The sequence below is a fragment of the Callithrix jacchus genome, chromosome 10 (assembly GCF_049354715.1).
Source record: "Callithrix jacchus isolate 240 chromosome 10, calJac240_pri, whole genome shotgun sequence".
Classification (NCBI taxonomy): domain Eukaryota; kingdom Metazoa; phylum Chordata; class Mammalia; order Primates; family Cebidae; genus Callithrix; species Callithrix jacchus.
Window position 1 is genome coordinate 114,897,037 of NC_133511.1, and position 22,347 is coordinate 114,919,383.

The 22,347-nt window shown below is 51.8% G+C and overlaps 2 protein-coding genes and 1 non-coding gene across 10 annotated transcripts in view; 1 reads left to right on the forward strand and 2 right to left on the reverse strand.

Annotated features, from left to right (window-relative positions):
* Window positions 1-995: 995 nt before the first annotated feature.
* SSRP1 (structure specific recognition protein 1) lies at window positions 996-11,033 on the reverse strand. Of its 3 annotated transcripts, none has more exons than XM_002755278.7 (17): window positions 10,876-11,033; window positions 10,208-10,380; window positions 9,608-9,793; window positions 8,303-8,408; window positions 7,824-8,014; window positions 7,490-7,720; window positions 7,247-7,350; window positions 7,015-7,143; window positions 6,534-6,755; window positions 5,749-5,821; window positions 5,190-5,328; window positions 4,994-5,039; window positions 3,249-3,378; window positions 2,639-2,809; window positions 2,359-2,447; window positions 1,674-1,860; window positions 996-1,489 (listed from the first exon to the last, which is right to left on the reverse strand). In XM_002755278.7, the coding sequence occupies exons 2-17, from the start codon at window positions 10,259-10,261 to the stop codon at window positions 1,418-1,420; spliced, it is 2,130 nt and encodes a 709-aa protein (XP_002755324.1). In that variant the 5' UTR covers window positions 10,262-10,380; window positions 10,876-11,033; the 3' UTR covers window positions 996-1,417. The 3 variants fall into 3 exon arrangements, with proteins under 3 accessions (XP_002755324.1, XP_078197177.1, XP_035118605.2); XM_078341051.1 differs by lacking the exon at window positions 10,876-11,033 and adding an exon at window positions 10,667-10,767; XM_035262714.2 differs by lacking the exons at window positions 10,208-10,380; window positions 10,876-11,033 and adding an exon at window positions 10,426-10,767.
* LOC118146034 (small nucleolar RNA U13) lies at window positions 3,805-3,908 on the reverse strand. Its single transcript, XR_004731503.1, has one exon. It is a non-coding gene; the product is annotated as a small nucleolar RNA U13 (small nucleolar RNA).
* Window positions 11,034-12,746: 1,713 nt separating the features above from the next.
* P2RX3 (purinergic receptor P2X 3) overlaps window positions 12,747-22,347 on the forward strand; it is a 40,905-nt gene continuing 31,304 nt past the window's right edge. For 2 of the 6 annotated variants that reach the window (XM_078341054.1, XM_002755279.8), the window contains exons 1-4: window positions 13,122-13,445; window positions 21,301-21,436; window positions 21,867-21,938; window positions 22,172-22,235. In XM_078341054.1, the coding sequence (XP_078197180.1) occupies window positions 13,327-13,445; window positions 21,301-21,436; window positions 21,867-21,938; window positions 22,172-22,235 (391 nt within the window). In that variant the 5' untranslated portion in view covers window positions 13,122-13,326. The other 4 variants (XM_078341052.1, XM_078341053.1, XM_035262719.3 and 1 more) reach the window with 4 other exon arrangements.

A 22,347-nucleotide genomic window follows, 5' to 3' on the forward strand; every position in this document is an offset into this window, starting at 1 on the left:
CCCCGCCCATGACCACGCCCCCAGGGCGCCTCATGAATATGCATGAGCCGGCGGAACCCGGGAGTAGGAAGCCCGTGCAGAATTCTTCCCACCTTCGGCAACCAGGCGCGGCCCAGTACTCAATTATTCATGAGGCTTGCAGATAAGGGGCCCGCCCCAGGCTCAGACCGGGGCGAAACTGACGCAATTCAGCCGGGAGCGCTCGGCTGAAATGGCCACTGAGACGACTGCCTAGAGTGACTGCCTTGGCGGCCCCTCCCGGGTCCCGCCGCCTGCACGGAGCGCGGCACCATCGAGCTAAGTGGCAAGAAGGTAGCCGCCGGCGGACTGGAGCCGCTTCCTGGTACAGCCTTGAGTCCTGAGAACGCGCGCAACGTGGCTACCCCTCGTGTGTCTATTCAGATTTAGAGCCACCGTGAGGGAGTCTGGCAGTTTTACTTTCCTCGTTAGTGACCTTTATCTCCTTTTAGGCCCTTTCTCAGACATGAGTTTCTTCCTACACTGTAACCCCCTTCTTCCCATAAGAACAAAAGCTTCCCGTATACTCCCCACCTTTCTGCACCCCCGCCAGGCTGCAGCCACCACCACCCAAAACACACGCTCATCCTCCCCAACGCTTCAGGCTCAGGTTTCCACTCCTCCGGCTGCGGGAAGGCAGTCAATCCTGATTTCATTATCTAAAGCCTTGGAAGACCCTTGCTTGACTCATAGATAAGGATGCAGCCAAGAGCTGCCTCCCCCTAGCTTGGCTAATGGAGTGTAACTGGGAGACTTCCTAATCGGATCAGCTCTCATTTCTAGACTCTCAGGTGGCCCATCCCGGCAGAAGAGGGTGAAAACCAATGTTTGTCCAGCCGGGAACAGACCATGATGTACCTGGAGACTTACTTCCTGGCTGGCCAGGAAGCCTCTGCCCAATGTGGGCAGAGCAGTATCCACCACCAATAAAAGTGGGAGCAATGCACCAGGGCTACGAAGAAAGCAGAAGGACATTGTTTCCAAAGTCAGTTCCCTTTATTAAATGATTTTCACAGACCAGAAATACAAAATAAAAGTAGAAATAGGCCCCCGGTAGGAGCTACAGGCCTGGCCTCACATGACCTCTGCTGCAGCAACTTGAACAGGACAAGCAGCAGCTACATCGTTAAGGTCGGGAAAGTAAGATGAGGATTTGGATCCTGCATTGCCCTGCCTCCCACCCTATCTCTCCCCAAATAATAAACGGCCATCCTTGGGAAGCAGCAGAGTTAAGACATCTCCCCACTGCCCTAGTGACATACACACCAGCAGGAGAGCGTGTTCAGATGGCACAGAATCCAGGGACTACATTTCATGAGGAGAAACTGGTACCAAAATATGGGTGGGGAGTCGGGGGTTGTGAGAAGGCAAGCGCAAAGAGGAGAACCTTCCTCCGTTTCTACTCATCGGATCCTGACGCTGAGTCTTCTGAGCTAGGGGGAGTACTGGCTAGTTCTTCTTCTTCAGAGTCCTGAAAACCAAAGTTGTCTTAAGGGAAAAGGTGGGGGTCCCAGCCACTCTTCAGTGAAGGGCCCACAATTCCCTACCGCCCCCCAGCTGCAGCACCCACCCTCACAACCTCGGAATTCCACCATCCACTCCGACTCATTACCCCTCGCACTGCCCAGCCCAGAGTCCCCACGTTCCTGCCGCACCTCGCTCCGCCTCCTCTTCTTTTTGCTCTTGTTCTCTCCAGAAGAGCTCTCATCACTAGACACAAACTCTTTGCTTTTGAAGCTCTCGCTTAGCTGCCTTGAGGCCGACTTGGATGATGAGCCCCTAGAAGGTGTGGACTTCTTTTCCATCTTTACCTTTACTTTCTTCTTCTTCTTTGACTTGTCCCTGTTTTGGCAAGAGGGAAGAGGAGCTGGGCCTTCGGATCCCCTCACTCTCAGCATGGCCAGACCTCTCCCAGCTTCAACAAGGCCTTTCCCGATCCCAGCCACACCACCCATTTCACTCTGAACATAAATAGCCGTGTCAGTCTGAAGGGCACCAAGGGAGAATATCATGAGCACACCAGAAGGATTAGAGGGCATAGCCTAAAGCAGCCCCATATGCAAAGCCTACTTGACATTTCTTGCTTTACTTTTTAAATTTCATGTGAATTGTGTATTGCACTCCATCATAGTATTTTTTTTTTCATTCCCCCATACCTTCAAATAAAATGGTCCAGGAAAATGGGCCATATTTCCCTAATGACCTGAATGTCCTATCGTAATACCCAATACTTGGGCAATGGCCTACCCAGGTTTGAGAAGCACTACCTAAATCAGCCTGTAAAAAAAAAAAAAATCTGCCACAAAAATCAAGTTACTGGTCCATGTTCTTGATACTCACCTCTTAGAAGACTCGCCTCGGCCACCTTCATATTCCTTCATGGCTTTTTCATATTCCCTCCTGGCATCCTCAGCCTTGCGATCCCACTCCTGTCTCACAAACACAGAAAAATATAGCAAAGAATAAGACCTCTCCCCTCTCCCCTGATACAGGCAAAATCAATACACAAAGTCCCGCCAATGGCTCCTACTGCTCCCCATCAGTCCTGAGACTCACCACCCCAAGACAGCACCCCTTGCCAGCCCATGAGATGCATCATCCTTCCTCTGCTGCCACTCACCTCTTTCTTCTCTTTGGACATTCCCTTCCAGATCTCGCCAGCCTTCTTGGAAAGATCCGTGATACTGATGCCAGGATGGTCTGACTTGATCTTCTCTCGGCTGGCATTGAGCCACAGCATGTAGGCAGACATGGGCCTCTTGGGGGCATTGGGGTCTTTGCCCTTCTTCACCTACATAAGAACCCAAATGCCTTCAGCAATTTCCCATAGAACCCTACATTTTCCCAAAGAAGTTATTTAGATCACCTAACCTGGAGAAAAAGTAGAGGACTAAATAGCATCAGGCTAGATGAGAGCTTGTTAATGGCAAGGATAGCATCCCCTTCCTCTCTGCAGCTCAGTGCTTAGCTTACCAGGGGCCCCCTTTCCTCTGGGCTCCTGGGACAGAAGCCCATCTCCTAATTCAAATCTTCTAGAAGCTTAATAATCTCAGGGCTAGTGAGAAAAATTTCCAAGAAAGTACCCCTCAAGGTTATAATCACTGGCTACAAAAAACAGCCCCAAGGAAGACCAATGAACAGGTTCCTACTGGTGGTGGACAGGAAAAGGTAAAGCGAATGCCTCCCACCCCTGCACACCACACACGACCCCTCCCATCTACAGTCTGCACCTCCACAGGCTTCTTTCGGCTCTTGCGGTCCTTGGCCATCTTGGCCTTTTTGAGCTGTTTCCGCTTCTTCTCATCCCGGTCACTGTCACCCTCATTACTGGAAGAGCTGGCAGAGGCATTGCTGTCAAACCTACCAGAGGGCAAGCCAGGCTTAGACTTGGGGAGGAAGGACAGCATCCCACGGCCTCGGGACAGGAGGAAAACAAATCCAAAGATACCCACCCAAAAGGGGCAAGAGAGGAAGGCCAGAGGACAGCGTGCACCACCCATCCCTAACACTGCTTCCTCCCATTCACTCAGGTGGCGTCAACCATGCTCTCTCCAGACCCAACCACAGTAATGGCTTACTTGATGAATTAATTAATGAAAAACAAATCAATCAGTGGGCTTCTGCTGCTCTCCCTGGGCATGGCCAAACCGGTTCCATGTCCATCCCCAGGACCCCATGGGCAGAAACACTGCCTCATTCTTGCCTGGAACATAGCCAAAATCCACTTTACCACTTCCTTTGGAGTAATCGTTTTAATCTACCCTACAGTCTTTTTTTTTTTTCTCTTGTCAGATGGGTAATGTGCCGAGGTCATAACAAGGCTGGAGGATGGCATGCTTCACACACGCACGTGAACACCCAGCCATCATGTTTATGAACTATGAAAGGATCGGCCCCTACAGTCTTTTCTGATAAAAAATAATCAGTTACTACAGAAAGAGGAAAACCAACTTCAGTTTGACCCAGTACAGACCCCTGTAATTGACAGTCTTATTTGATATATGTGAAACTTCTCAAAAATGGAATATGCTGCTGGACAGTTTTCAAGGCACTTTCGCAAGTATTTGCTCATTAAACTTTCATAAGCATGTGGCAAGCTGAACTAGTGGACCCCTGTTGGGTTTTTTTGGTGCCCGACATTCTTTTGCAATACTTCTGGATTAAGAGAGCAGACTCCCAATATTCTGTTGGGAACCACCAGAGTGGGGGCAACCCCAACCACAGGCTCTAAGGGTGGGCACTTGGCCTATTTCTGGCGCATCAGAGCCCTGTCCATCCTAATAACTCAGACTTGGAAGGGGCAGGTAACCACTCTGTTCACTACGCTGTTCACCAAAAGAGGTACTTCTGGTGCTGTTTTAAAGCAGTAGGATTAAGCCTGCCCTCAGCTTCTGCAAGTTGCTGGGCACCCCGTGGCGCAAACCTATTTTGAATTAAGGAAATTGGAAGAAACAGGTTTGAGTGCCTGAATCCAATAGTGTCAGAAGCCCCACACTCTGCAGTAACGTGAACTTATGAAATTCCCTTTTATATGTTCTCTTTTAAAGCGAGAGTGAGTCACATTTCTAACACTGCTAATAAAAAGTCTTAACCAATTTTGCAGGAGAACCAATGCATTTCTACCAATGAGAAAATTGAGATTCAATGACTTACTCGACAACATCCAGCAAGTAAATGGCAAGCACCAGCTCTCATTCCCATTCTCTCCTCATCCAAGTACTAACCAGCCACAACTGGCACCTGCAGGGTGGTATGGCCATAGACCCCACTATGCTTTTCTGACTTCAAAATATGCCTTGTACTTACAAAGCCCTGGACAATTTCCAAAACATTTTCATGTATCACCTCATTGGAGGTCACTCTCCCATTCTGGGTCAGTAGCTAATGCTGGGACATGAGAATTGTCCAGAAATTTTGTGGTCCTTTAAGCTTATGGGTCAGCACCTTATCCCCCCAAGGTACCACCAAAACTCACTCCTCTGCCACATCTTCCTCCTCTTCACCTGGGTTGAATGACTCATCTGAAAAAGGACACAGGATGCATCAGCTTCTGAACCAATGGAAATCCCACCTTCACCCAGGCACCCAGCTCTGGTCCAAGGGTGACTCCAGCCCTGGCCACAGTGAGGAGCATCTGACCATCCCCATGCTCAGCACAGAGGCTAACACACCAGTTTCTTCTCCCGAGTCATCGCTGCTGTCATTGGCATTCTCCTCCCGGATCTTGCCCTCCTCCTTCATCCTCTCCAAGTAGGCATCATGCTGGTCCTCATCAGAGTCAGCATATTCATCATAGCTTGGGTTCATGCCCTAGCCAGGGAAGAGTTGAGAGTGGGGCCGACTCACCCTCGAGCCCGAATCCCTGCACACTCAAAAGCACACCCCCATGTCAAGTCAGAGCAGCAGCTCCCAGAAGACCTGGGGCTGGATTGTCCACACACAGCCAACGTGCAGGGCCTACGCCCGAGTACTTCCTGCGAACTGGGTTAGTCCAAGCCCCAAGCCCCTCCCTCTCCCAGCCCCACTGGGGGCTCCCGAGGGGCTGCATAGACTGGTCTAAGGTCATGCAGAGGAAACCTGCACCAGGAAGGGGAAAGGGTCACACGCACCTCTTTTTTCTATAAGGGTAAGAAAAGAAGAGAGAGTGAAAAAGAAGCCGGAAAAATCTCTACCCCTTTCTCCCCTACAGAAAGATCAGGAGAGGGTTTCATCCTCCCCACACAGAAGTACCTCTTTCAATCCTCGGTTTTTGATGTTGAGCTTCTTCGCATTGACAAAATCAAACAGTTTCCCATACTCCTCCCTGTGAGGGGACACGCACCATGTTACCAGACAGGTAGGGCCAACACAGGGGTGAGCTAAACAACGTTCTGATTGCCATGAGCTGGGGTAGACTGTGGAGCCTAGAGCCCTTGACCATGCTACCCAGCCCACAGCTTAGAAACCCCCAGAGGACAGCAGTAAGGCAGAGCCAGACAGTCCTGAAAGAGGAACATGCATAGCTTTGAAGAGCCCTGGGAAAGAAAAGGCAGGGAGGGGTGCACACCTGTTTACCAAATAAGCTCAGAGGAGAGCAAGTGTGGGGGATGGGATATTGGCATCTTTTTTCATTCTTTACAAGGTTGATATGAGGATTACACGTGAAGATGCTTATAAAACGTTTAGTGCACAGTGAGCACTCAATAAGCATTAGCCGCTATGTTCTCGGGCACAAAGCTCATTCCAGGAAAGACAGAGATAGCATTTCCATCATGGCGGGGAGTGGAGGAGAAAAGAGGCCAGTAGTGAAGTCATATAGCTTTCAGAATATGGAACTATTTTTTTTTAACAACCAGAAAGAAAGCAATGGAGAGGCCTCTCAAGTCTGAGCAGTCCAGGGATAAAGACCAAATCCTGATGTAGCAAAAGAAAACTCCTGCTCTAGGGTTGGAGAGTGCCCCAGACCATGCCAGGCTTCCCGGTCAAAGCTGACTCAGGACCAGGATGCCCAGGAAGTGACGGGTGGCGGTGCTCACCTCTCAATGCTGCTGAAGGTATACTGAGTGCCCTGCTTGGTCTCAATTTCAAAGTCAAAGGAACGAGTCGTCGTGGTACCACGAGCAAAGTTGACAAAGGAGATCTCATCGAAGCGGATGTGCACAGGTGGCTTGTGGACGTAGATGAAGCCCCGCTCCAGCGGGTACAGCAGTCCTGAGCTCGCCTTGTACGAACAGGTGATGCACTGGGCCCCTGAGTGCCTGACAGAGGGTGCAGGAAGCCCGGTTAGTGCCAACCTCAGCAGAGACAAAGGGCACATCTAACAGAGGCGACATGTGTGCTCATGTCCTTGACTAAGTAAACGTCACTGAGCTGTGCAGACGGAAGCACTGACACCTGTCATGACACAAGGTCCCATCCAGGGCTCTGACAGGCTGCACTCCCATCTCGGGGGGGGGTTACCAAGGAGACACGGAATTCCCATACCCAGCCAGGCCAGGATCCCAGGCCCACACTCACCCTTGGAAGTTGCCTGGCACCGTGATCTTGCGGTTCACCAGTGCTTTCATGACCCGGCTGACCATCTCATAGAGGGATCCTGACATGTTCTTGGTGAGCCGACCCTCAAAGCGCTTCTCCACTTCTTCCCTACAAAGACGGCAAAGGTGAGGTCACAGCACTACTGCCTTCTAATGGTACACCTGTCTCCTGCCTGGACAGTGGCAGGAGGAGAATCCTGGGAGACACTCACTCATTCATGTTCAGAGTCAACGAAATGTCCTCGTCCTTGGAGAAGAGGAGGATCAGGAAGTGGTAGCGGGTTTGGCCTTGCTTGATTGGGGGATCCAGGCTGATCTAGTAAGGAAGAGTACCAACTGACACTCTACAACAATTTGCAATTAACCAACACAGAATTCTGCACACCAGTGAGATCCGTCTCCTAAACATTTAGGCAAAAAACCAGGATTACGCAGCCATCGGGGTTTCTGCTTACCACAAAGAACATCTGGCGCTGGTCCTTGTGGGGCAATAGAAACAGCCGCAGTACTGTGGTGTAGGGGATCTTGTAGTCAAAGGTCTTGCCGTGCAGGTGCAGAAAGGTGGGGTAGATCCGAATGTCGTAACGACCGCGAGGAGTCAGACACTGCAGCTCCCGGAAGATGCAGATGGCATCTCCCGTGGCCTGGATTACATCCGCCTTCGACAACACATTCTGGGCAAAGGCCTATAAAAGTACACACTGGTGACCAAGCAGCAGGCCCCGCTTCCAGGCCAGCCACCGCCTGCTCAGCAACATCTGCTGCCAGGGCAGCCAGGGGAAGCCTCACCTCAACAGGGTCCACGCCATCCTCCTGGGTGGGAGGGACATAGAAGCGCACCTCCATGAGAGACACCTCTGCGTCATCGTTCTGGTGGAATTCCAGGGTCACCTCATTCTTGCCCGTGGTGCACTGGGACACGTTGCTGAGGGGTATCTCGAAGACTGGCTGGTCACCAATGTCAAAGGAAAGCAGCTGCCCTGTGAGGAAAGGGCTTATCAAGCCGCAGGCTCCCCTGCATAAGCAACATTCCCACCAACCCGAGGTCCACAGAGATGGGAAACCGGGGCGAGTCTGTTCACACTGTAATCCAACTCCCGGCACAGTGCCCAGTACACTGTAGGTACCCAATAATCAGTACTCATGATGAACGTGCAAACAGATAGGAAACCAGAGACACTGGCAGAGGGAAAAGAGCAGAACAAGTCAAAGGCTGACACCCTTCAGGCTATCTTCTTCCCCAAACCTCAGTCCTCCCCAGGACTCACCACCAAATTTCACTGTCCCCCAGTTCCAGCCCTTCACACAAAGGTCCTTCTCCATTAACTCAAGGCGATAGTGAGTTTTGAAGAAATCAGAGAGTTTCTCAAACTCCTGTGGGTGGAGGAAAGAAAGCACAATCCCAGTAAACCTTGGTGGCCTTAACACAGACTTGAATGTCCTGCGATGATCTATTTCTGAGAAATTGCCCCAAAATAGGCTGTATGAGAAACCCATGCTACTAAGCAACCCAGCCCTAACATTGTTTAAAAGACTGTTGAGGCCTGGTGTGGTGGCTCACGCCTGTAATCCCAGCATTTTGGGAGGCTGAGGAGGGTGGATCACCTGAGGTCGGGAGTTCTAGACCAGCCTGACCAACATGGAGAAACCCTGTCTCTACTAAAAACACAAAATTAGCTGGGTGTGGTGGTGGGCACCTGTAATCCCAGCTACTCGGGAGGCTGAATCACTTAAGCCCGGGAGGTGGAGGTTTTGGTGAGCTGAAATCACACGATTGCACTTAGCCTGGGCAACAAAAGCAAAACTCCTTTACCAAAAAAAAAATTGTTCAAAGATCTTGCTTCTGGCCACTGGATCTGACATTCCTGGTTATGGGTTTCACAGTGCCATCTGACTTTATAAAAGCTTTGTATAGGCATTACTTTAATGAAAGTGGAAATTAAAATCAAATAAAGCCTTTAACTCAAGCAGCTCAAAATGAAAAACAAAACCCACACTTTATCAAGCTGGCTAGGTGCAATGGCTCATGCCTGTAATCTCAACCCTTTGGGAGGTCAGGATGGGCCATCCCTCAAGTCTGAGAGCTCAAGACCAGACTGGGTAATGTGGTGAAATCCCATTTCTACCAAAAATTGTGAAAAAATAGCTGGGCATGGTGGCATGTGCCTGTGGTACCAGTTACTCAGGAGGCTGAGGTGGAAGGATTGCTTAAGCCCAGGAGGGAGAGGCCGCAGTGAGCCGAGATTAAATCACTGCACTCCAGCCTAGGCAACAGAGCAAGACCCTGTCACAAAAAAAAATAACACAAAAGACATCAAGCTAAGATTCTGAACCTTGATAAAAGCCACAGGCGGAAACTACCATCTAAATCAAAACAGCAGAAAACCTTCCGGAGTGAAGGTGTTCACACAAAAGTTCACAACTCAACACTCAAGGCTGAACGCCGACTGCCTGATGGCCTGGCAATCACAGGGTTACACGAGGAAGGGAACTGCAAGTCTTTAGAAGACTAAAAGAAGATGACGCAGTAAAAAGGAGGTTTGTAAGGGGTTTATAGCCAAGGGACATCTCACCGATTCTCGGAAGCCATCATACTTGTAGACATGGCCATTCTTTGTAAGCAGTTTAAGTCCATGGCCCAGAGCTACACGGCGCCAGATGCCTTCTGTTAGCTCCCCAGCCTGGATGTTGTCCACTTTGCCGGTCTTGCTATTCTTGAAGATGATACCCTGGCGGCTCAACCTCAGTCGACCATCATTCTGTAAGAAAAACAGGCTCAGATGCATGGGGACAGTACAAAGCATGTCCTGGGTACAGTTCTACCCAACACACATTCCAGCTGTGAGGGCGCTGGCCAGATGACAAATGCAGCTGCCACAGCTGAGGAGGCCAAGGAGTCTAGATTCTAAACCAGGCTCTGGTACCTAGATCCCTTACAGATTCTCAGTTTCCTCATTTGTAAAACAGGAATTGGGAACTGAACAGCATATATGGTCCCTATAACTCCCGAGACCATCTCTCTATTGCCTTGTGTTGGGGAAAATACTAGGAACACATTATACTGAGTCTTCTTTTTCCAAAATAACATTCCCAAAGCAAGCTCTCGTTAACGGACAAAAACTCTACCCTCCTTCCTTCTATCTACTTGTATCAACTGTGTGAGCCGTTCTCACCATGGAGCCTTTCACCTCTTGATAGACGTCGTTGAACTCCAGTGTCTCTGCCATGTCGACCCCTGCCTGTGGTGGCCTGGGCAGAGCCCTAGGCTGCACAAGGGAAACCGAGTAAACTGGGAGCTGGGCCCCAACTCCTGAGTGGGTGTGCGGATGCTCAGCAGGTAGGGAATCTGAGTTCAAGAGGAAGACAGATAAGCATAAAAGACAACAAACACCTCGCTGTACTCGCCGATGAAGCCAGGTAGCAACCCCCATCTGCGCCTGAGATGTCTCAGGATTTCCTCTGCCTGGGAACCCATAGGCGGGCGCTGCAGTGCCCGAGGGTTCAGGCCCAGGCCCAGGTGGAGAATCGGGCCTGGAACAGCGCTGACACCCAACCCGACACCCACTCTGGCCGCTCCAGCGGGAGCCATGGCAACGAGCAGCGGAACCCCAGGGTCTGCCCGGAGCCCGCACCTCGCACGCGCCCCAACACAGCTTAGAGTGCAGGGTTTCCCTAGCACCGTTCCCACCACCCCGCAGCCCCAGGCCCACGGTTCACCCCCGCCCTACAGAATGGATTCGCCCGCTCCCCGCGGTTTCGAATGCGGAATGGTCCATGTCGAGCGTCCCGCGGGGTAGCGGGGCTCGTGCCTTCCTGAGACCGGGGGACGACCACCACCTACCTACTCAGGCTGCAACCTCGCGAGGGCCCGGGCGTGGGAGGTGGGCGCGTTGGGGGGAAGCGGGGGGCGGGGGGGCGGGGGTTGGGGGGGGACACCGGGAAAGCTTTTCCCGCGTGCGCGGCCCCGCGTCCCGCCACCGGAAGCCAAGCACATGCCACAGAGAGGACGAGCCGGCTAGAGAGACACAAGCCAGGCCCGCCTGCGAGACCGTCGCATAGAGCGTCGGCGACGCTGGAGGACCTGAGAGAAATGTGGTTGCAGTGAAGTCTCTCTCACCCGGGTGTAATCTGCTTCGAAAATGTGTGTAGGGCTCTTTAGAAACTACGGACACTTCTTCAATGGAGACTGGATACTAAAGAAAAATTGTGTGATTTTATCGTATCAGACTTAGTACAGGGGTGGGGGTGGGGGTGTGTATTGGAAAGATGCGTGCCCCTCTGTCTGCAAAATAGTTTGTGGGTCATGGAAAGGAGTCTATGGGACAAGAAGAAAAGTATTTAAGAGTTGTGGAAAGAAACAATCTCTCCCACTGGCTGGGAAGAGAATGTAGATGATGGTGTCATAGTAAGTGCACTGCTTTCTGGCTGAACTGTCAAGTTCACTGTCTATACCCAAAATCTTCACATCCCTAACCGCAATTTATAGGTTCCCTCAAGAGGCTGGCAAATGGCTGTATCCAGTTCAAGTCCTGGTGTCAGATTCACCTCGGAGCCGGAACTGATTTGAAACCACATCATCCTGGGGTTGCGGAAGCCAGGCCTCCTCCTATAGTCCCAGAGTGCATTTTGCAACATAGGAGAAAACCAGACCTGGAAAAGATGCTTTAGTTTTTCTACCCCAACCTTCTTTTACTGATAGGAAAACTGAGACCCAAAGGGACTTGAGTTGTCCAGGGTCTCAGTGAGTTGGCAACAAAGCCAGGACCCAGACTTCCTTACCACCAGTCCAGTTCTCTTCCGTCGTAATCACCATGACTGTATGTTCAGAATGATTGATGATGTGTCCTGTGTGAAGATATTAGTACAGAATATGTAAATTCAAGATTTCCCTGACAATCAGTACACCAGCTTGCTAACTCAATCCTGGGGTAAGAGACAACAGGAATACACCCTTCCCCACTGAACTAACAGCTTTAAGCTCTGAGTAGTGGCTATTCCATCACTATGTAGCAAGATAAATTCAACTGGGTTTAATAAATAGATATTGAGGGCTTATTACTAATTTAGCACATTTCTTGGATTTGAGGAAACTTGAACAAGGTGAAAACATACGTGGCCGGGCACAGTGGCTCACACTTCTAGTCCCAGTACTTTGGGAGCTCAAGGTGGGCAGATCACTTGTTAGGAGTTCGAGACCAGCCTGGGCAACATGGTGAAACTCCTGTCTCTACCAAAAATACAAAAATTAGCCAGGCGTAGTGGTGGGTGCCTATAATCCCAGCTACTTAGGAGGCTGAGGCACAAGATTTGCTTGAACCCAGGAGGGAGAGGTTGCAGTGAGCTGAGATTGCACCACTGCACTCCAGCCTGGGTGACAGAGTAAGACTCTGTCTCAAAAGAAAGAAAAGTAAAGTAAAGAAAAGAAAGAAAGAGAAAAAGGAAAAGAAAACAAAAGAAGGAAGGAAAGGGGGGGAGGGAGGGAGAGAGGGGGGAGGGAGGGAGGGGGGAGGGAGGGAGGGAGGGAAAGGAAAACAGCCCAGATTGTTTTCAGGAAAACATAATCTAACAAAGATTTGGATAAATAAACTGACAGTTAAAAAAGAAATGCTAACTGCTATGCCACAGGTAGAGCTTCAGCCATTACCAACTGGAGTGAGAAATCTGTGACTCTACTCATCACACCCCAGAAGTCCCAGAAAAACTTTCAAGAGCCCCTCTCCCCTGACCCATGCCATTGGGGGCAACTCAGAAAAGGAGGGGACGGCTGCAGAACTGGGTGGAATTTGTCCGACACTCAGGAATGAAGGGGTCCTCAGCTCCGTCAGGCTATTAGGTGACTGGGGGATGGGGCATTGCAAGGGGCTTTAGAGAGAGTGTGAGCAGCTGGTGAGCCGGGATGAGGATGCTGCCGAAGAGAACGAAACAGAAACAGTAGACAGAGTGCAGATAAAACATGAGTCCCAGAGGGCTCCAGCCAGCTACATCCCAGGCAATCAGGAGCCCAGGATTGGAGACCCCACCCCTGCTGTGACATCACAGGGGAGTGGGGTGGAGACGAACAAAAAGGGGGTCCCCCGCCCTGGTCCTGGCCTCTTGGAAGCCAGAGTATCAAGAGCAGAGAGGACCTGACTAGGGTTGCCTGGATTAAAGGGACAGGCTCCCCATTCCTCCGACCCCATTAAGCTGCCCCTCCAGGTCGTGCTCTCTGTCTCCCTGTCCTGTAGAACCTCCCTCTCCTGAGGCCACCACTGGGCCCCTTCTGAGTGTCCCCTGACCTGAGCACTCTCTCAGCATGAACTGCATATCCGACTTCTTCACCTATGAGACCACCAAGTCGGTGGTTGTGAAGAGCTGGACCATCGGGATCATCAACCGAGTCGTTCAGCTTCTGATCATCTCTTACTTTGTGGGGTGAGTCTGTGACCCTTCAGGTCTCTGGCGGGGTGGGTCACCTGGTGTCCTACTTTTGCCCTCCTGCCTCAGTGCCACCCTCCAGCTTCCTGAGCTCCTTTCTTCTGTGGAGTCGGGTCCTAAAGACTGGCCTCTGCCACTCCCACCCAGGATCTGAATTCGCCCAGATGAATTCTTCTCCCAGTTCATCCTCCGGAGTTCAGAGTGGTTTCAAGACACACACTCAGAAGAGTAGGGTCCCTGTCCTGGCACTGCCCTCCACCAAGGGAGGTCTCAGGAGTGCCATCTCCACCCTCCCTGCTCTCATCTCTGCAAGCAGAGAACAGGCAGACCCCCTCCCACATCTTCCCATTCCCTTCAGTCAACTCTATTGGGTCTCAAAAAGACAAGACACCACAGGAAGGGGGAAGGGAAGGCACTGAGACAAGGGAGTGGTGGCAGGTTGATCAAGTTGGTGGCCAGGAGGGAAAGAGAAAGCTGGATCCGTTTGAGAATGAGGACTTTCCTTCTGGCGTGGATGGGCGAGATGGTGAGAGAGAGAGAAGGGCAAGGGAGAAGCCCTCTTCTCTCAGACTGGAGGACAAAGAGGAACTGCCCCTTGATGAGGAAACAAACACAGGTCCAAGGGAGGAGTGGCCAAGAAGAAAAGTAGCTTTTCTGAACATAGTTCGGCTCCCTCCCCAGGAGTCCAGGAATGCTCCCCTTCATCAAAAAGTGTTAAGTTCCCTACCTCTGCCTGACCCTGTGCCATGTAACCTACCTCTGTCTGACCCTGTGCCATGTAACCCAGCTTAGGAGTTGCTTAAGAGCCAGGAAGGTGCAGCCATCCCCCTCAGCCCCCACTGCCTGGAAGTGCACACCTACACACACACACACACAGCTGTGGAGCAGACAATGGCTGGGAAAGAATGCAGGTCCTATCCTTCTTGTGTTCATTTCCACACACTCGTGGGCACCAGGAAATACAGGCAGAAGCCTCCAAGGTTTTCTTTCCTGGTATGCGGGTCTCCAGTCTCCCCTGTTCTTTGAGACAATGGGTCTGTGCATTCCAGGCAGCAAGCCACTGACTGTCAGGAATTAGTTCAAGCAGGTCAAAGGAGAATCCTGTGTGCCTCTGGGCTGAAGCTGCCTGCAGCCTGCTTGCCTGAAAAGTTACAGTTTCTGTAAGGGTAAGGAGGGAAAGGCGGCTAGACGTGACTTTTTAGGTGATTTTTTGGCTCCGTGTGCTGGGCAGGAGCTGGCCGGCTTCAGTGGGCAGGTATTGTAAAAAGCCTGCACCATCCCGGGCTCCTTTGGGAGATTTTAGAAAAGGGATGCGAGCTTCAGAATAGGATTAAATGGCCTTGAAGTTTCCTTCCAATGTTGAGGGTTTGTAAGATAGGAGGTTTGCAAATGTTCGCTGTCTGCATCTCCAGAACTTGGCTCGCAGTTGGTTCTTAAATGTTCTGTGTTCACGTGTATATTCAATGCAGTGGTTGTTTATAGCCACAAGATGGTATGTTGGCCCAGGTGAGTGCAAAAGCTGGCTCAGCACATTCTCCATCTGGCCTGGCTCCATTGGCTCCAGGCAGAGAAATTGATGGGGGATAGAGAATGAGCTCCTAGACCAGACTACTCAGCCCCCACTGCCCTTGTCTCTCTCTCATCATGATCAGATCGAATCCTCCAGTCCTCAGGGCTGGAGCCCAGCCTGCTGGAGCGAGCCCACGGAGCTCTTTGGCGTCTTAATTCCCAACCCCATCCATCTCCAAACCTGACAGCTCCCCATGGGACAGTGCCTTCCAGTTACATCAGCGCCCTCTGCAGCCCAGCCCCTTGACCTGAGTCCCATCTCCGTGTATGTGAACCCAGGCACATTGTGATTTCATGAATCCACCGTCATTAATTTAGCAAAAACGCACCAGCATCTCTGCATGCCAGGCACTGTGGACCCAGGACGGAATGATGGGCAAAAGCAGATGGGGTCCTCACCTCGTGGGGCTTACAGTGGAAGGCAAGAGATGGACATTCATCTGATGAGCTCCACAAATGTGAAATGTCAACCGTGGCTTGGAGGTGCACAGTCATAGGAGAGCCACTTCTGTGAAGGTGTTTGGCCTGGTCAGGGAATAAGGGAAGGCTTTCTGGCGAAGTGACATTTTAGCTGAGACCCGAAGATCAAGTAGGAGCAACCCAAATGAAAGAGGGAAGGAAGAGCGTTCAGGGCAGAGAAACCTCCCTCTGCAAAGGGAAGGAGCCTGGCAAACAGGGAAAAGAAAAGAAGCTTCTTGTGGCTGGAGCCAAGGGCAGAAATGAGGGTGATGTACAGTGGCTGGGAACATAAACAGGGGCCGGACCTCAGACACCCTTAGAGAGCTTTGGTTTCTACAGGAGATGAATAAACAAGCCACAGAAGCATTTTAACCCGTGTGTGTGTGTGTGTGTGTGTGTGTGTGTGTATGCACCTTTGTGTGTGTGTGCACGAGATTGAGAGAGAGAGAGACACACACACAGACACAATGAGATCTGAGTTGGGAAGAGCACCCAGGCTGATGCACCCAGAATTGGAGGGAGTAGGCGTGGGTGCAGGAAAGCCTGTTAAAAGGCAGCACAGTCATAAGGAGAGAGGTGACAGTGGCTTGGACCCAATCAAATTTGAAAGGATCTTTAAGGCTACAGTGTTAGCATTTCACTGATACTTCAATCTCTTCTCCATCATCCCAACCAGGTGGGCAACCTAAACTATGCCTAACACAAGCCCATCATTTCTCTGAGGCCCTCACAGTGACACGCCACCTGGTCGCATGTGCTCTCACCCCCACCCCATGGCCTCATCTGCCTGTCTGTGGTTGACACCACTTGGTCGCTGTTTTCCTTTACCCACTCCAGGGCACACAGAGAGGCCTGGGCTTACCTGATGCTTCTCACATCTTTTCTGGGCCCAGGTGGTAATCCCCACTCTTCTCTGTGGAGTGGGACTTCCTGAGAGCCCACCCCCTTTTTGGATCCTGTAGGGATCTGAGAAGTTGAAGGAAATCCCTGAGACCTGTGTCCCTGGAAGCAACAGCCTGTGCTTGGCCTGAGGTTGATTTCCAGGGCCTTCCTGGAGGAAGCTGCCTCCTTGCAAACTAGCGGGCTGGGGACTTCCAAGGCCTTTGAGGCTCCATTGTGTGGAAGGATCATTGGTGGCTACTGGAGCCTCTGACCCTGTCACAGCCCTGCTCTGCCTGCCCTGTCCTTCCCGCATACAAGGCCCAGTCTGAAAGTTTACCATCTGTATGGCCCCATGCTTTGGTTCATAATACTCAGCCTCATTTCAGATCTTAGATGGGAGTTCAATATATAAAGCAGGTAAAAGGAAGGTGCTGCTCTTGTTTAAAGAGAAGGGTCTAGAATCCCACTTTCTCAGTTCTCTACCCCATCCTCTCGGCCCAGGGTAGCATGCTGACGCAGCTTGTTAGCACACTTAAGTGACAAGTGACACACATCTGGTAGGAAGAGCTGTTGGGCTGCCCCATCTTTTTTTTTTTTTTTTTTTTGAGACAGAGTCTTGCTCTGTCCCTCAGACTGGAGTGCAGTGGCGCAATCTCAGCTCACTGCAACCTCTGCCTCCTGGGGTCAAGTGATTCTCTTGCCTCAGCCTCCCAAGTAACTGGGATTACAGGCGTGTGCAATGATGCCTGGCTAATTTTTGTATTTTTAGTAGAGACAGGGTTTCCCCATGTTGGCCAGACTGGTCTCAAACTCCTGACCTCAAGTCATCCACCTGCCTCGGCCTCCCAAAGTGCGGGGATTATAGATGTGAGCCACCGTGCCCGGCCGGATGCCCCATCTGGAGCACTCAGTCATCCTGGTCCAGACAGAGGAGTGACTCTCATTCTTGCCTGCCCTCTCGCCGCATAGGGAACATGGAGCACTTGGTCAGAAGCCTGGTTCTGCCACCAACTAACAGAGGGCCTCAGATGAGTGACTTTATGCCTCTAAGTCTCAGTCCCCGTATCTGGAAAATGGATTCAGGAATACCTCCTGCCTAGGAGTTACAGGGAAGGGAGGTAACATATGTCAAGTGCCTTGTGGAGATGGTGACTCAGTAATAGACGGCAACTGCGACTATTTCACAGGACCCCCATCACCCCTCCTCCTTTCCCTCTGCCCAGCTCACACCTTCCTAAGAGACCCCTCTCCTCCTCCCACACAGCAGCGTGCACTCTTCACACGCACTCCCCAGCCTCTTCCTTGACTCCCCTGGGGGCGGATGGGAGGGTGCTGGGGCGCGGCTCTGGCCTCCCTCCTGCACATCCCACCTGCCAAGGATCTGCCATACGCCTTCCGCTCTATAAATAATAAACCATAAATGCGAGAAGAAAATAGTCAGAGCAGCAGAGTAAATGCCAAGAATTGAAGGCTCAGGCATGCCCTATCTCCTGAGCCCTGGCCTCTAGAGACAGACTCAGCCCCTCCGCTCTGGAAATGAAGCATCCCCTTCTTTCCAGCTGCTTCAGTGACATCCTCAGGCCCCCGCAGGGCCACTGAAATTCTTCCACTTGTTATTTAACTCAGAGAGAGAATTCTAATGTGGCCTCTCTGCCCCACGGGGCACAAGAAGGAGCCTTGAAGGAGGAGGTAGGAGATTGGTTGATTGCTCCTCGGAGTCCTCGGCCCTTTCCTCCTGAGACTTTCCTAAGCCAGGAGATGCTCTGGCTGGTGATGAAGCTGGAGCCCGCAGGCCAAGCACAGGGTCCAGTTCAGGGGCCCAGCATGGCCTGACCTAGAGCTGGGACATAGCCAGAGACCTTCGAGTGAAGGGGCTGTGAGTGGTCTGGTGCAGGCTGTCTGGTTAGAGCCGACATGCCGGCTGTGCAATCCTGGGCAGGTTAGCACACCCCTCTGCACCTCAGTGTCCTCATTCATGACATGACGGTAATAAGAAAGCTGTCTCAGGCAGAACGTAGTGAAAGATTCAGCCCGGCAATTGCCGCATTGGTATTACATAATAGTAATCTGAACTCGGCATCTGCAAATGTTCCTGGACTTTAAAGATGCAGGACAGGGGCCTCAGAAAACCATTTCCTTAGGTCCACACTGACAAATGTATCTGTTCTGTGGCTAGGCACACTGGGGCTTGGTTCCAGGAGGGTGTGTTTAGACTGCAGTTTGTACTCTGTAAAGGTACAGCTGTGGCCAACAGCCATCTTCGCTGGAAGCAGAGAGCCTGGGCCCCAGACCTCCGACCCTTCACTCCACAGGGCCCCGGGCCGTGAGCTAATAATGCTCATTTCAGTTTCCTGTGACGGGGAGGCTCCCTTCTCTTCTGCTAGGATGCAATATGGCAGATGGGATTTCTACGTGAGGCATACTTCCTTGTGAAATCTGAATGAAACCCCTCCCCTTCCAAAAAAAGAAGAAAAGAAGTGCTGAGAGATAAAGCAGCACCACAAAGCCCCATAGAAGGCGGTGTTCACGAGAGCATCTTACAAGCACGCCAGTCACTCTAAGTGGTGCGCTAATCAGGATGCTGCCCGCCCGCTGTGAAGCAGCAGCGGGAAAACAGGTAATGGGTTTGAAGCCATTTGTGGGTGCTGTGACTATACCCTTTCTCTCCCACTCAAGAGATCATTCCAAATTCAAGCCAGTAATAGTACCAAAAGATTAATAACTATGCGAGGGAGTAGGTATGATCATTAGCATGACACATAGTCATTCCACAAGGTATAGGCATATGAGAACACTCACGCTGTGCCCCACGAATACATGAAATTATTACTAATCAATAATACGTAGGGCTGGGCATGGTGGATCATGCCTGTAATCCCACCACTTTGGGAGGCCAAGGCGGGCAGATCACTTGAGGCCAGGAATTTGAGACCAGCCTGACTAACATGGCAAAACCCTGTCCCTATTAAAAATACAAAAGTTAGCCGGGTGTGGTGGTGCACGCCTGTAATTCCAGCTACTCGGGAGGCTGAGGCAGGAGAATCGCTTGAGCCCGGGAGGCAGAGGTTGCAGTGAGCCGAGATCGCACCACTGCCTGGGTGACAGAGTGAGACTCTGTCTCAAATAATAATAATAAATAGTATTTATCAAAATTTTAAATTTAAATTCAAATAAAAAAAGATTCAAGCGAGCAAAGGAAGCCTCATTATGAGGATAATGCCAACCTCTCTCACTGAAAACTGAACCACTTGCAAATATCCGCCAGTGTTTGCAGTACACAGGATTGTGGTGTCCAACCTACAAGTGACTGGGACAACCCCGCCCCCACCCCGTACGTTCTGGGAGCTGCTGCTCTTTGCTTGTCCCAACAGTAGGGGACCCCAGAGGTCATTCAGTGCAACCTCCACCTGAGGGAGGGGCCTCCTCTCAGCACCCGGCAGGTGAGCATCACGCTGTCCTGGAGTCTTCCCAGACGTGTGGCACACAGATGGTGACTTCCCGCAGCAGCTGGTTCTGGGCTCGCAGTCCTCACCCACCTCCTTATAGAATCCTCAGGTCAGCCCAGCCCCTGCCTCTCCGGCTTCCCAGCCTCTGACTCCCACAGCTTTGTCTTCTCTGGGCTACACAGTCTCAACATCCTTCCATTTACCTTCAGCTGGTGTGGTTTCCCAACTTCGTGCCACCCTGGTTAGATGCAGAAAATGCCCTCACCCAGCATTTCCAAAAGCTTTCTCCTCTGTTCCATGAGAGGTCACCAGTATTTCTCCAAGACTGACTCCTGTGGTCGTCAGGGTGACAAAATGTAAGACATGCATTTGTTTGCTTACACTGTATGTTTCTCAGGGGGAACGGAGGCTGCATGGCGTTTTCTAAACGTATTTGATGAGATTTTCTCATCTGTAGAATGGGGATGGCGGGAGCATCTTCCTCCCTCCCGGTGTGCCATCAGGAAAAATGCAACCTTGCTGAAGGCCAAGATGTGGTATGAAGTGAGGCTGAGCGGGGCTGGAGCCTTCAGGGCCGTGATTGGCGATTTCAAATGCAAAGTCAGGCAGCGTGTAGGAAAGCAGCGGCACGAGATGCCAGCAAGTATCCGCAGGCCCTTCTGGGCCGAAGGCCGGGAAAGTCTGAGGGGGAAGGTAGGGATGGAGGCAGGGAAAAGCCTCATCCACTTGGCCCGGTTCATGGCTTAAGGCTGCTGGGAGGAGCCAGTACAGGTAAATGACCACTGGGTGGCAGCACAATCCAAGGAATAAGATCAGAAGCTCCCCGCCCCCCCCCGCCCACTTCCCGCTGCCCCAGCCCCGCCCCCCCGACCTTCAACCCAACTCCTTTACCTGCCAAGTAAAAGCTCAGCCGCGGCTCCCCTTCCTCTTCCGTCCTCATCTGACACTTGGGCAGATGGATTCTGCCAAGCACCCAGCTCCCAAGCACCTTCATTGATTTGTCTACGGAACTACTTTGTGTTGGGCACTTAGGGAGGGTACAGAGGCCCGGGAACCTCTGTTCCTTCTGTCTCCTGGGTTCCTGCCAGAGAAGTGGCCCCCATCAGCAGCACGGAATGACTCTGAGCCATGCATTCTCAATGGGGCCATATGGCCCCCAAAGAGGTGAAAATTGGTTCTCACTCTTTTTATGCATAAAACAAATTTGCATACAGTACATAAGCAGATATCTGTGATATCAAAGTTTCATGGAGAAGGGGACCACTGGGGGGCGGGAAACATCCAGAAAGGCACCTGAGGGGTGGTAATGGAACAAAAGGTGGAGAAACGCTATTTTAAGCCAACCGAGGGCTCACCCTAGGTCTCACGCCTCTAGGAGGAACCACCTGCACACCCTGCCAGGCGTGTCCAAGTGTTGGCAGGAAGGTGACCTCTCCCAGCTTGTCTGCTGGGTCTATGGACTTCTCTTTCTCTTCCTTTATGCACTCCTGCCCCAGGTGGGTTTTCTTGCACGAGAAGGCATACCAGGTTCGGGACACAGCCATCGAGTCCTCAGTGGTGACCAAGGTAAAGGGCTTCGGACTCTACGCCAACAGAGTCATGGACGTGTCTGATTATGTGACGCCACCCCAGGTATGGTCCCCCTACCCAGAGAGGCAGGTGGACGCCCCGACGCTGGGCAGGTTGGAGGGGAGAAAGCAGGTCAAAAAGGGTGCCCGTGGGCTTCCCAAGCCGGAATCCACGTTGTCAGTGATCCAGAGGACCTCTCCCCTAGCAGCTGAGAGCTGTGGGAGCTTGGACCTGCCATGCTAGGCATGAGGAAAGCTGGGCTCCTCTCGGGCTCTGCCACAGCTTGTAGTGCAATCAAGGACAACACACACGGGGGAGGGGCCGTGTGGGTGGCTGCAAAGAGCCAGCTCTGCCCCTTACCGGCCCTGTGTCCTTGGCCAAGTCACTAAACTCGAGGCTCGGATTCCTCATCTGTAGAGTGGGGACAGTAAACTATCCTGTCTCACAGACTGGGGCTGTGGCATGTTTTTCTCTCCCTTCCTCTCTTACCAAGGGCACCTCGGTCTTTGTCATCATCACCAAGATGATCGTTACTGAAAACCAGATGCAAGGATTCTGCCCAGAGGTGAGGGGAGGAGAGAGGTTGGAGGAAGCCGGTCAAGCCTGAAAATATTGGTGGGAGTGGGCGTCGTGGCAGGGAGGGGTGGGTATAAGCAGAGGCCCCAAGTCTGGCCTTGCAGCTGGGACCTGGGACCTCCACCCTTCTGAGGCTGTTGGTTGTGGAGAGGTCATGGGAGCTGAGGGGCTCACCAGGCCAGGACAGGGTCCTTCACCAACCTGTGACCTGTCTCCCCACAGAGTGAGGAGAAATACCGTTGTGTATCAGACAGCCAGTGCGGGCCTGAGCGCTTCCCAGGCGGGGGTGAGTGCAGCCTCTTCCCCACCCTCACAATCCCAAGTGTTAGTGAGACTCCTGGGAGTCTGTCCTGGGGGCCCGTCATTGGAGAGGGAGTGGGAAACAGCCTGTTCCTTGT